General features: G+C 36.5%; 1 protein-coding gene across 1 annotated transcript in view; it reads left to right on the top strand.

Moving 5' to 3' along the window:
- The window catches only part of WASHC5 (WASH complex subunit 5), a 29,145-nt gene extending 16,683 nt beyond the window's left edge, over window positions 1-12,462 (top strand). Inside the window, exons 15-29 of the mRNA XM_068933265.1 lie at window positions 635-745; window positions 866-1,006; window positions 2,424-2,504; window positions 3,214-3,315; window positions 3,927-4,106; window positions 4,799-4,923; window positions 5,343-5,505; window positions 6,306-6,408; window positions 6,534-6,613; window positions 8,319-8,422; window positions 8,898-9,027; window positions 9,149-9,245; window positions 9,597-9,750; window positions 9,999-10,086; window positions 11,690-12,462. Coding sequence (XP_068789366.1) covers window positions 635-745; window positions 866-1,006; window positions 2,424-2,504; window positions 3,214-3,315; window positions 3,927-4,106; window positions 4,799-4,923; window positions 5,343-5,505; window positions 6,306-6,408; window positions 6,534-6,613; window positions 8,319-8,422; window positions 8,898-9,027; window positions 9,149-9,245; window positions 9,597-9,750; window positions 9,999-10,086; window positions 11,690-11,746 — 1,716 coding nt within the window. The 3' untranslated portion in view covers window positions 11,747-12,462. The remainder of the gene's footprint in view (window positions 1-634; window positions 746-865; window positions 1,007-2,423; window positions 2,505-3,213; window positions 3,316-3,926; window positions 4,107-4,798; window positions 4,924-5,342; window positions 5,506-6,305; window positions 6,409-6,533; window positions 6,614-8,318; window positions 8,423-8,897; window positions 9,028-9,148; window positions 9,246-9,596; window positions 9,751-9,998; window positions 10,087-11,689) is intronic.
- Window positions 12,463-13,054: the final 592 nt, after the last annotated feature.

Below are 13,054 nucleotides of genomic sequence, written 5' to 3'. Positions count from 1 at the left end.
GATCTTTTTACTGACATTTCCTATATCTGTATTTCTTTAGGGATGTAATAAATAAACAGAAGGCTAGTTTTAAAGAAAATAAAACTGAGTTATGCATTTTACTTCGTGCAACTGGTCGTATTGTTGCTATTAGACAAATTAGTATCATCATCCAGTCTCTGTCCATTACAGTTATTTCCTGGAGACATGGATGCATAGACGGGATTCTCTGCATATGTATCGGAGGAGGCTGAAGGAATTGCAAGAGTAATGTTGCACATGCATTTCATCTGTCATGATGAAGATCTACCATCAAATGAGAAGATACACTTTCTATAGAAATAAGAATGGGAAAATAGCAAGTGGGGGAGGATAAAAGCTAAAATTACAAGAAAAATCTTTCATGCAACTGATAAGATCAGGAAATATCAGTAAGAGGAATGTATTGTTATAGATTGAGTTTTTGGCTTTTTAACAAAAAAGACTGTTTGTTTGTTTGTTTTCCCGGTGGGCAACCTCATCTTGTAATGCTGCTCCTTAGGAAGAATCCTATGCTTTGAGTTGCAGTTTCAGGGGCCTGAGCAAGAGACTTCAGGCATGTAAGTTATATTAAAAAAACAGACATGTGAAGTTAAGATTTTAACTTTATTTCTAGCTTGCTTCTGCTCTTGACTTGCCACTTCTCCGTATCAATCAAGCAAACAGCCCTGATCTTCTCAGTGTATCACAGTATTATTCTGGCGAGTTGGTTTCCTATGTAAGAAAGGTAGGCGTTTGAAAAGACGTAATTGTCTTGTTCTTTAACCGCTTATCCTCAATTTAAGATGACTTTTTTTAAAAAATGAGAGTGTACTAACTGTGTTTGTCTCATCTCTCTTTTGCAAAGGTTCTACAGATAATTCCAGAAAGCATGTTTACGTCTCTTCTCAAAATTATAAAGCTTCAGACTCATGATATTATTGAAGTGCCTACTCGCCTTGATAAGGACAAGCTACGAGATTATGCTCAGCTTGGACCCCGATATGAGGTGCAGTTAAAATAGGGAATTCTGAAAAACCGTACCTTATAGGTGGCCAACATCAGCCAAATTTAAATAGATACAGCTCCTTAGAATTTGCGCTTGAACAGAAAAGCTAGATTTATTCACTGAGTAAGAATTAAAATTGACTAGTGTTACAATGAGGAAAGGAGAGGAAAGCATAAGAGGAAAAATAAATAGATTTATAAATGAAGGTAAATATTTCCACGTAATTTAGGGAGCAGAAAAAAAATAAAGACCCAAGTCTGGAACGAAGCCATCACGTTCGGAATACTTGTTCCAAGAGGAGGAGAAGGTTAATGACTGAATGAGCCAGCATTGTTAAGCTTCTTATTGACCCTCAAAGCTGAAATCAGCATGCCTCCATCCTATCTTGATCAGCTAAAGAAGCTGCTATTGCTGTTTGGCTTTTTATCTAGGGGGTTTCGTCTCCACTGCTATCACTCTGGAAATAGGAAAAAACATTAAAATTATTTGGTTTTGTTTTTATTAGAAGATGAGGAGCACAAATCTGAGCAGACCAATAACTCTTTCCCTGAAAGTATATATGCTTTAGCTCTCCAGATACCAATTATATGTCATCATTTTCCAGCAGTTTTTGCCAAAGTGCTTGCTTGTTATTGAGTTTTATATGAACAGGCAGAGGATTCTCGTTAAGCTGCCATTCAGGCCTGAATATGAGGTTTAGACTCCTGCATTAAATTTTGTAAAGATAGTTTATTTTTTGTAGGGACAGGGATGGAGGTGGAGGCAGAATGGATAGTGCTTTTTGGGGGTGTTTTGAGAAGGGAGGGGGGAAGTACTCATCTTGCACACAGGCTTCTCACTTATGTTTTCTGTTGAATTGTAAGTCTGAACTGTATTGTCTCTATTCTATCTTGTAAATGTCTTAAAGGCAAAAGAATGGTTAGTCTGACTGTACTCGGAGCATATGGATGCTCACAGCAACATATTCACTTAATTTTAAATTATAAGGTATTAAATCTGTGGAAATATTGAGGTGGACCCATTACTGGCAGTACGTTTTATTGTGAAATAACTAATTTAAGCTGTGCCCCTAGCCTGTTCAAAGGTCCTAACTGGCATTTATGTCCATGCTGTTTTGTACACGCACAATACAGAGGAGTTTCCTCCCATAACCTGCGTAAAGCACGTGGAGGTACCTCTTCTTTCTTGCTGGTAACATACCTATCTCGATCCAGTTTTGTTTTTTTTTTTAAAAAAAGGTTATTATTGTACTATATGTAAGTCTAGAATTAGATGAGAAATTGAAGCTGTATCAGTATGAGTTACTTTATCCTGAAGTAGGAAGCTAGCTCTGGAAAAGATTTATTATGTTTTTGAAGTGATTTTCTGTATATTAAGGAATCACTTCAATGAATTATATCCTCTGTTCGTATTAAAGGTTGCCAAGCTAACCCACGCCATTTCAATTTTCACTGAAGGTATCCTCATGATGAAAACTACTTTAGTTGGCATCATCAAGGTAAAGTTCCATTATTCTGTTAGGAAAAAGTCATGTGGTAGCAATTAGCACTTTAGGGTAGATATTTCAGAACATTAAGCAGGACCTTGAGGGAAGATAACAAGACAAAAAAAAAAAAATTTGAATGCCAATTTATTTCTTAAACTGGGATGCCTAACTTGGCATCCAGATAAAAACTGTATTATTTAAGGATGCTAAGAACGCACAGTTCTCATTGTATGTAGATTCATCAATTCATCAATTTTAATTGACACATTTTGGAAATTTGGAAAAATGATTGGAAGCTTTTCTGAAGAGCTATTTCTTCCATTGGCAAAGGCTGCTCTTCCTACACTAAGATGCCTCTTTCAGGGCCTCAGAAGTAAGGACCTTAGGAATAAGCGCTCTTGAGCAAACGTACAAAACCAATAATGCACTAGGAAGTGCATAATTGTACTACATTCTCAATGGACCATTAACCAAGTTTGAAAATGGGAAGTACAATTCAAACCTTTGCCGTTCAACTTAAAAGAATAATTCTGTAATCTAGCAGAAGCTTTTAAATATTTATCCTTTGGACGAACTGCTGCTGGAGGAGTGCGTGTGCTGGCACTGCTTTCCTATTATATGATAAATACTTATTGTCTGCCTTGGTAAAAATGAAATCTTTTTGTATCTTTTTGATAGCTTTCTGACTTTCAGGGAAAAAAAAAATGTTTCTTCTACCTAGGTGGACCCAAAACAGTTACTAGAGGATGGAATAAGGAAGGAGCTAGTAAAGCGGGTAGCTCTAGCTCTTCACAGGGGACTTATCTTTAATCCTAGAGCCAAGGTGAGTTATAGCTAGATTTGATACTGTTCTTTATGTATTTTGGCTTCAATAGAACCTCTTTTATTATGCTATCTATTGGGAAATAATTTTTACTTTTATGTACAGATTTCCTTTTTGTAGATAAAGTATGTTTTATGAACTAAGGTTATTTGGATTGCCTTGTTTGATGTTAAAATGAGTTCATAAACTGGTAAGAGTAGATGGAATCCAAAAACCGATTTCTGTTCTCTTCCTAAGTGTCATTTGAATTCTGAGTGCACGGTTGTGTCTCTGTGTCTGTGACGTTTGATCACAACAGCCGTGTAAAGAACATAGGAAGGAAAAGATAAAATAAGGAATATAACAGCTTGTTTTGTTCCTGTCTAGATTCTTGAGTCTTTCTCCTGTATCAATCAATAGTACCACTGAAGCCTAAAATGAGAATCAGGAGAAAAAAAATATTTTATAAGAATAATTACTTGGGATATGAAACAACCTTTTCAGTTCTGGCTGGAGCGTTATAAAATCCTGCAGAGACTGTTGTATGGAAAGGCATTTAGAAGCCTTGCACGTTTTCTTTATATCCTACCTATTCAGAGTTTATTTTTCTTAACTTTTTTTTTGTCCTGTAGCCAAGTGAACTGATGCCCAAATTGAAAGAAATGGCAGCTACAATGGATGGATTCCATCGATCATTTGAATATATCCAGGATTATGTCAACATATATGGTTTAAAAATTTGGCAAGAAGAAGTTTCTCGTATTATTAACTACAATGTGGAACAGGAGTGCAATAACTTCCTAAGAACAAAGGTGCTGGTTAAAGGGAGAATGGCAAAAAAGTTGTAAAATGTCTTTGGATGTTAACGTTTGTGACTGATAGAACATCGTGCACTGTCCGGATAGCTGTGATTTCAACTAAATGTGCTAGACGCTGCGAGAAAACATCCATCCCTAGCTTTTTCAGAATGATTTCAACATCCCCATTGTACTAAATGTATACAAGCAGAGCAAAGTGCCACAAGCATGGTATTTCAATATCTCTCATAAAGAATATCCTTCCTTTCCTTCCTGAGGAAAACAGAAAATAACTACTGAACCATAGCAGTCCTCATTATATCTGTGGCCAGGTATCAAAATGCAGGCTTACAAAGACTGCGGTAGTAATCTGCTCTTTTTGGTTACTGTGTTACAATTCAAAAGTGAAGGAGTGAATACATCTTGAATTTAGCTAATGAAATGGCAGATGATTCTCTTGCAGAAAAGAGCAGATGGAATTCTCATCAGGAATTTAGGCTGTACTCTTTATATTCTGCTTGCCCTTTGACATAAGATTAATTCTCAGTTTTGCTTTATTCTGTTCATTATAGCGTTTTACTATGTGTAATTTACAGTATTGTTTTATAGCTTTTACTACCTTAATTAAAACAACATCAATTTAATTTCTAAGGCAAATGAAAAATATATGCAATGATAACATTGCAAATTACTGTTTTACTTTTCAGATTCAAGACTGGCAAAGTATATACCAGTCTACCCATATTCCTATACCGAAATTCACACCTGTGGATGAATCTGTAACATTTATTGGTCGGCTTTGTAGAGAAATCCTGAGGATCACAGATCCGAAGTAAGTACTAGATGCCACAAGCTGTATGATAGCTCTGTGCATTGAATTGATCCAATTCCACTATATGCTAAGAAAATATACTAATTATAGACAAATAGTTTTCCCTTGGCTGTCGTATCATCGTATTTATTTAAAACAGAATTTACCCAGTCAATCCTGTACGTTTTAAATATTAGTTTAGAAAAGTTGTGATTTTGGTCTAAGAAGCAAAACAACGTGTTACACAAATAGGGAGAGAGATGAACTAGGGAAGAGTGACGGAACCCTTACAGAAAGAGGAGTGACAAAACATCACCTGAGATACTTACAGAGTCTTTCTGATGTCTTTCAGAGTAAGATAACTTATTACTCAGATCATCACAGAAACAGTCTGCTGCTCGTTCTAAAACGTGTCATTTGTTTGTTTAATTTTTCTTTAGGTTCACGTGTTATATTGACCAAATGAACACCTGGTATGATATCAAAACTCATCAGGAAGTAACCAGTAGTCGTCTCTTCTCAGAGATCCAAGATACTTTAGGTACCTTTGGTCTCAATGGTTTGGACAGGCTGCTCTGCTTCATGATTGTGAAGGAGCTGCAGGTAATCTTTGAACTTCAGTTTCTCAAGATCATGATATTTTTATTGCTTAGTAAATTGTTCTAGTGGAATGAAAGTTCTGTTAACTTTTGCAATGGCAAATTAAACTAAATATTTTGTTGTGATTGGTAGGGTTTTTAAAAATAATCTTTCAAATCCAAAGCATTTGAAAAACATGCCTTTGAACTCAAAGGTAAAATACAGGTTACGGATACAATTATCAAAGTTGTTAATCTGGAATAAATGGTGCTAATCACTATAGGTTACATGTTAACATTAAACAGGCAATTCATGAGGAACACCTTTCTGAGGTGTATGCTCTCTGGCAGTTACCTACTTTTTCTGTCTGGGTATATACAAAGAATTGGTTTTCTTAGGTCTGCCATGATAAATAAGATGTCAGTTCTATGTAATGTCCTTTTCCATAATACCTCTACTTGAACCAAATTTTTGATTTTCTTAAAAGAATCCAAAGCATACTGAATATGTCCTATTCTGGTTAGATATTACAAAAGAAAATCAAATATTGATGAAGACAGTTTTTCCTTAAAAACTGAACTAACAGTTGGCTATGGACGCATTATGTTTTAGTGAGGTGGATCTGCAAGTCTCGTAACCCTAACAAGCGTGATCCAGAAAAACAAAAAGTTTAACTAAGGGATTCTTCAGCTCTGCATCTGCAGAAGCATTCCTTCTACTCTAACAGCAAAAAAACTGCTGTGTAACACATACATGCTATGATTAATCTTGATGGCATAATAGCCATGTGTGAGAATTTTAACTTCTTTCTTTCTTTTCTTTAGAATTTCCTCAGCATGTTTCAAAAAAACATATTACGAGACAGAACAGTACAGGATACCTTAAAAGCGCTTATGAATGCTGTCAGTCCTCTCAAAGGAATTATAGGTAAGTGCTTTCTGTTTAAGATGCAAGAAAGCTGTTGTCTTAGTGTACTTGCATTTATTGATTTCTCTTCTTACTTTTTTCTTTCTTCTCTTTTTTTAAACTTCTTGCCCTTCTTCTTTTCTCAGCAAATTCAAACAAAGTTTATTCTACAGCAATTGCAAAAACTCAGAAGATCTGGACAGCATATTTAGACTCCATAATGAAGGTAGGTTTATATGACTCACTGATACACAGAATTCACTGTAGGATCTTTAGTTACGTGCTTTGTTCTGCGTATTTTACAGCATCGTATTATTTTTGCGTGGAGTTCTGTAACGTTAAAAATTAAGCATGGCTGGATATGTGAGCACTCCTGAGCTTTGTTTGTATGGACAGCTCTTAACCTGGACTCAAAATCCACAAAGTGCTTAGCGCTGGAGTCCATCTGTAAAATCCTATAGCTTGCCTAAAATGGAGTGAAGCATTAGAGGTCTGACTTTCTGGGAAGACTGAGCTAGTGCTCGGTATCAGGGGTCCTGACATTCCCCATAGTGCCATGTGAGCATAAAGGTACCCTAGCTAAAGTTTTAAGCACGAACATGTGCTGAATTCGTCTTGTTCACACAAAAGTCAGTCCAAGCAGCCAAACATTTAAACAAGCTATCCCATTAACGTGTCTGTATATCTTCCCCAACCTTTCAAAAGACCTAAACTTCAAATGATACTTCATAGCTAACGTTTGTCCAAGTATTTTGAACGTTTGTATTATTGAATAGAGGAGGAAAGATCAGGGAAGGAATGCACCAAGCCTCTGTGATTTCCTGTCATTTTTACTTCCTGCCATTGCTGATCCTAAGGTCTAGGGAGAGGGAGAGAAGAGGATACAAGCATTTTTATATATAGGTGAAAAAAAAACAAAACAAGCAAAGAACTGCATTTTTCAACAGCACTCCTGTCCCCTTCCTTCTCTCTGCTCTTCCCCACCTCCATCCCCAGCCTACAACATCACAAATAGTGAATGTTGTGTGTTTGCGATCGTTCGCACAAATGCATAGGTAGTGAAAATCCATACAAATAGCATAGTTTTATATCCACTGAATCTTTAGTCCATGCCAAGCTGCAGGTCATTCTCTTCCTGAACTCCTGTTGTTTTAAGACATTTTTTATTTTACCTCCTGTATTTTCAGAAAACCATAGTGTGATTTTTTGTCAATAGTTTACATTAGAAATAGAGGAAGACAAGTAGCTTATTTTTATTTAAAAAATTCCCTGTCACCTGCACCAGCTTAATGCACAGTTAGGCCTGGGTTTGGACGCAAGATAATAATGGAGTCTGAGCACAGTCCCTTAAAGACCTATCTATAAAAACATATCATAGGGCAACACCTTGGTTCTCTGCAAGCTGTTTCTTTTAGCACATGTGACTCTTTCCTTTTAAATTAGTATTTGCAAAGTAAAGTAACTGTTCCCATCTCAGTGGGAAAGCCACTGAGTGGGAAAGGATTGTTGTAGCTCAGTTATAGGTCCTTTTAGGTATCTAAAAGTTGTTATTTCTGAGGTACGTTACCAGCTGTAATAAACTCTGCTTTGGCATTTTGTATCTGTTACTGCTTTAGTGTTCCTTTCACGCTGCCTGGATTTGCTCCCATTAACTGTGTTTGAAACTTGGGCCCCATGACTGCTCCTCTCCTTTGACTGTGCAGTTAGGGTCTGTCAGTTCTGATTGCAGGCAGTTCAAATCAGTGCTCTCTAAAATAAGAGCAGGGTCAACCACCAGTGTATGTACTAGGCTCTTGGGGGCAATGAGGAATCCAGGTAATCTATATTACTGTAAATTGTAATTATTTATAATGTTTTTCCTTAGTTTGGCTTTCCTCTTTCCCCATGGCCTTCAGTATAACTCCTCACTCTTGTTTTGTTTGTTTAAATAGGTTGGTCAGATGCAGCTTTTAAGACGGCAGATTACCAATGAATTGAATTACTCCTGCAGGTTTGACTCCAAGCATTTGGCTGCTGCATTGGAAAATCTTAATAAGTAAGAAGAAAAATGTGCTGGAAGAGCTGCATATATCAATACAATATTAATTGTTGTTGTCAACTAAGCAATCCTTAGAATCTAAATTAGGGCAAAACGTAGAGTCTGATTGGTTGGGTTTGTTTCATTGTTATTTGAATCCAACAAAACCTTGGGTTAAAGTAAATAACTCGGGTAGCTCATAATTTGAATGAACATGTTAGTGAGCAGTGCAGCTTTCTAATTCCATTTGGTTATACCTGGAATTGAGATCATATTTGGATGCAAGATAAGAAGAGTGAAACTGTTTGGTGCTGATTTTGAAACAAATATGAACTTGGTTTTAAAAAATCCAAAACTTGGTTTACTCTTGCTTGTAACTATTTACAAGTTTTGTGTGCATGAAACTTTTATGTTAGTATGACCTGCAGCGTTGTATCAGGTTTTTCTGTGGACGGTTTAAGTACTTAATGCAATTACTTTGTATTTCTTTTAGAGCAATATTGGCTGACATTGAAGCACATTATCAGAATCCATCACTGCCTTATCCAAAAGAAGACAACACTCTTCTGTATGAAATCACAGCTTATTTGGAAGCAGCTGGCATTCACAATCCACTAAATAAGGTTAGGCTTACCTCCTGGTGCTTGGCATATTTTGCTTTTCTCTTTTGCAGATTATCAATTGAGGGGAGGGAAAAAAGTTAATATGTGGAAAAACTGTGTTGTTCTTCTTTATTTTCCTCAGATCTACATAACAACAAAACGCCTCCCATATTTTCCCGCTGTCAACTTCCTATTTCTGATTTCCCAGTTTCCAAAACTTCAGTACAACAAAAATTTAGGTATTGTATAAGTCGTTGTTCCCTTGTTGTTGTCTCGTTGTAAACCTTATGAAAACCTATTTAAAATTAGCTATATACAAGATGCTTAGTTTCTGACTCCTACAATGGAGTAGGAAACAAAATCCCAACTTTTGACTTTCTAATTCCCTCCTATGTCTTCCTGATTTATCATCAAGCTATCTGCTGTGGCAGAAATACAGTGGCTGCACTGTTTTTAATTTTCATGCGTGGGCAAGCAGAAAGGGAAGCAGCACACACAGCCTCATGCAACTATATTCTAAAAGTTTGTCTCTGTTATAAAGGATGTATTCTGTTTTATCAACATCTACTCGTTTTGTTTTTTCTGTGCAGGAGTGGTATGCAGACGACCAGCTGATCAAATTGACTGGCTTCCTTTAGTTCTTGGACTCCTTACCCTGTTGAAACAGTTTCACTCAAGATATACAGAACAGTTTCTCACTCTAATCGGTCAGTTTATTCGTTCAACGATGGAGCAGTGCACAAGGTATCCATGTTTCTCTCTTTCCCTAAATATCATCTCTGGGTAGGGTTTCAGTACAACTATCACAGCTTTTTGAGTATGTTGTTCTAGTAAAGTATAATGACTAAGGTTAAAATGTTTTTTCTCTTGTAATGGGATCACATGGTACCTAACTTAAGAAGTATTACTTGAAGTCTGGCATTTTCTTTCTGGTTTTATCCAGATAACTGCTGGCTAATGAGAGTATGATCTTCACAATTGTTTTATTTTAGCCAGAAGATACCTGAGATGCCTGCTGATGTAGTGGATGCCCTCATGTTCCTGGAAGACTATATTCGCTATACAAAGTTACCGAGAAAGGTAAGAAAGAATTCCACGTCTTTTGTACATAGTGCCAGGAGTGCTGACCCCACTGAACTTATTCATAAATCCAATGACGTTGGCTTAAACAATTAAAAATAATTAGGATATTTCCTTACGTGGTGTTAACTGATACTGAAGCCACTAATAAAATGCTTTTTTATATTGCCTTGTATTGGTCTGGATTATTATTTTCAGACAGTCCAACTACTACTCAGTCTGGAAACTTTTTTTCTTTCCTTGTTCCTTATGTTTATGTGGTTAAACAAAAAAGGAGACTGGAATCAGATGATCTAAATAATAGATGCTATTTTTGCTTGGAAATACATTCTTTTCTATCTGGAGCTCTGTTCAGAGGACCTACATTTTAGTTTATTGTGCAGTTATATAAAAGTTTCACACCTATCTGCTGTGGGATATGGCATCATCTGTAAATGAATGTCCAAAACATGGACTGGTTAAGCATGTACAGAAAGCGGTATTCACCATTTTCAGGTGTTCGGTAAAAAAGCTGCTGAAAGGAGATAGATGAAAATTGTCACCTGCTATGAAAAGGCCCTAATGAATTCTCTTACCCTGCACAATCTACAAACTGTATGTTACGCGCATACTTTGTGTAAATATCGTCATGCCAGCCATTATTATCCTTACAGAAAATTAATTTTGCAAATATTTCAACTTTGTATGGATTCCAGGAAGCAGCCTGTTTTGCATCTTCAGAAAGAGCATCCGTTGTGGGGAGCTTTTGGGAGAAGGAGGAGATGAAACAGTAGTTCTGAGATGCTGCAGAATTAAATAATAACAAACTCAGTAGTATTCTAAATCTAGAGCAAAATGTTATTCAGCAAGTCTAAATTCTGGTTAAAACACCATCTCCAGCCTTTGTTTCCCTTTCCGTCTCTTCATGTCCAGGAAGCAAAGCCTCCCAGGCATCCTCTCTATTTTACACAGAAGGGAAATCTTTGAAGTCTGGGCCTGCAGAGACACTTTCTTTAGGGTTAGGTATAACTTAACTGCATCTGAAGATGATATATTATTTATATGTGGTATTAAAAGCAAGTCGTAATCCTATTTGCTATAGGCTGTACCTCAGCTGAGAAAAGTTTTTATGCGTGAAAAAGCCATTTCCTAGTTATACTTACAAATAAAAGAGATGTTTTCCAGTTTTTCTCTTCTTCCTACCCCATTGCACTGTGAGTGGGAGATCCCTGTGTAAGTAGGGCCTTTCAGCTAACGGAGCTGGTACTTGTGGCAGCTCCACTTCATCCTGGGGTATATGGAGGCATAGCAAAGAGTGTCAGCATTCTTCCAGTCCTTACACAGTATCTATGATCCCAACGTATGTACTCTTAACAGTGGTTAGGTGACAGGAGTTGGGCAATTTAGGAAGTCTTTCTCGCAGCCGAAGGCTGGCTTTAGCTCCCTGATATCATGTCCCTTCCTTGTTTTGTGCACTAAGCAAGAACACATCCAGGAGCCTGTGTGCTTCAGGTCAATAATGCTGCATGCTTGATTCGATTATATGTGCTGTGTTAATGGATAAATAAAGCATACAAATGAATAATGCATAAAACACCTAACCGTGACTTTCTATTTTCTTTAGGTTGTTGAGGCACATGTGCCTAGTTTCATTTTTGATGAATTCAGAACTGTTCTATGAATACAGAAAATGGCCAGGTCTTTCTTCAAACCCAAATCTGGGCAATTGGGGACTGAAGGTGAGACAAGTAGAGCTCTTCAGAACTGTATCTTCTCTGTGTTTTGAGGCAATACCTGCAACTGTCTATATGAAATATTACCATCAGCACTAGAATATATGATTAACGTTTAAATCTTGGCATCATATGCAATTTCTATCTCATCCAAACAGTGTAATTTTGTACTGCACACTATAAATGCTGTATGTAATTGTTTATGTATAAATCATTTAGTTTTTTTGTTCTGAATAACTATTTGTGAAAGTTTTGACTTTTGTATCACAAATAAACATCTAAATTAGAAGTAAAGGTCTCTGATTGTTTGCCAGGATTGATGATTCCAAAATGACAGTTCTCCTGTTAAAAGAACCGTTACTGGGAAAGACTGTACAGTGGGGAGAGGTTTAGCGTCTGTCTCTGTGCTTAAATATCCATAGCTGAAAAGTCGTGACACTATTTAAAGGCAGAAATATTTTTTTCAGTCCAACTATGACATGATTAGTATGTATAAATAGTTAATAAACATTATATTATATATATATATATAATATATTATATTATATATATAAATAGTCAATTTTAACAAAAAACTTGTTAAAAATATTTTATGTGTATTCAGCATTTTCTACTTCAATTTTGTAATCAAGTACTATTAAAAGTAATACAGCTGACAGCCTCCAGACCAGATCACTGCCAGTCCTAGAACGTACTTGATGATAACTTTTTTTTTTTTTTAATTCTATAACAAAATGCTGCAGATCTGTTCCTATTGCAGATTAAAGCATCTTTGGGGTAAATATTAATATCACATTATAGTGTTGCTGTTTGAACAGAGAGTCTGTCATTATGCAAATGTAGGTATTAAGTGTTAACATGTCACTACAATAAAATATTTCTTGAGTGTAAGAGAGAAGTTTAGTGCTACGTGAGCACCTAATGAGCGAATGTGACCTCTCTCAGCATCACTTCTAATAAGCATCACCATGACACCCTTGCCTGCAGAGCAGCCTTTCCATAGGGGAATTTTGGTGTAGTTGCTATAATTCATGGGAATGATCAGTCTTTGCCACACAAAGAACACCTTGCTGCTACCTCATGGCCTACCCTTGGAAGTGCCTGGAGTGCCTTGAAGAGGGGTAATTGGAGGCTGAATGTTTTTGTTCCATGTTGTCAGCCTTGGAACTGCTAACACTGTGCGCATACACCCCTAGCTCTGGGTCTGTCGGCTTGACGTTACTTTTTATCTGCTTTTCATTACATTTAAAAGTTTA

The sequence above is a fragment of the Struthio camelus genome, chromosome 2, assembly GCF_040807025.1.
Source record: "Struthio camelus isolate bStrCam1 chromosome 2, bStrCam1.hap1, whole genome shotgun sequence".
NCBI classification, from domain to species: domain Eukaryota; kingdom Metazoa; phylum Chordata; class Aves; order Struthioniformes; family Struthionidae; genus Struthio; species Struthio camelus.
The sequence above is the reverse complement of the archived record's forward strand: the minus strand, read 5'-3'. Positions and strand labels throughout refer to the sequence as shown.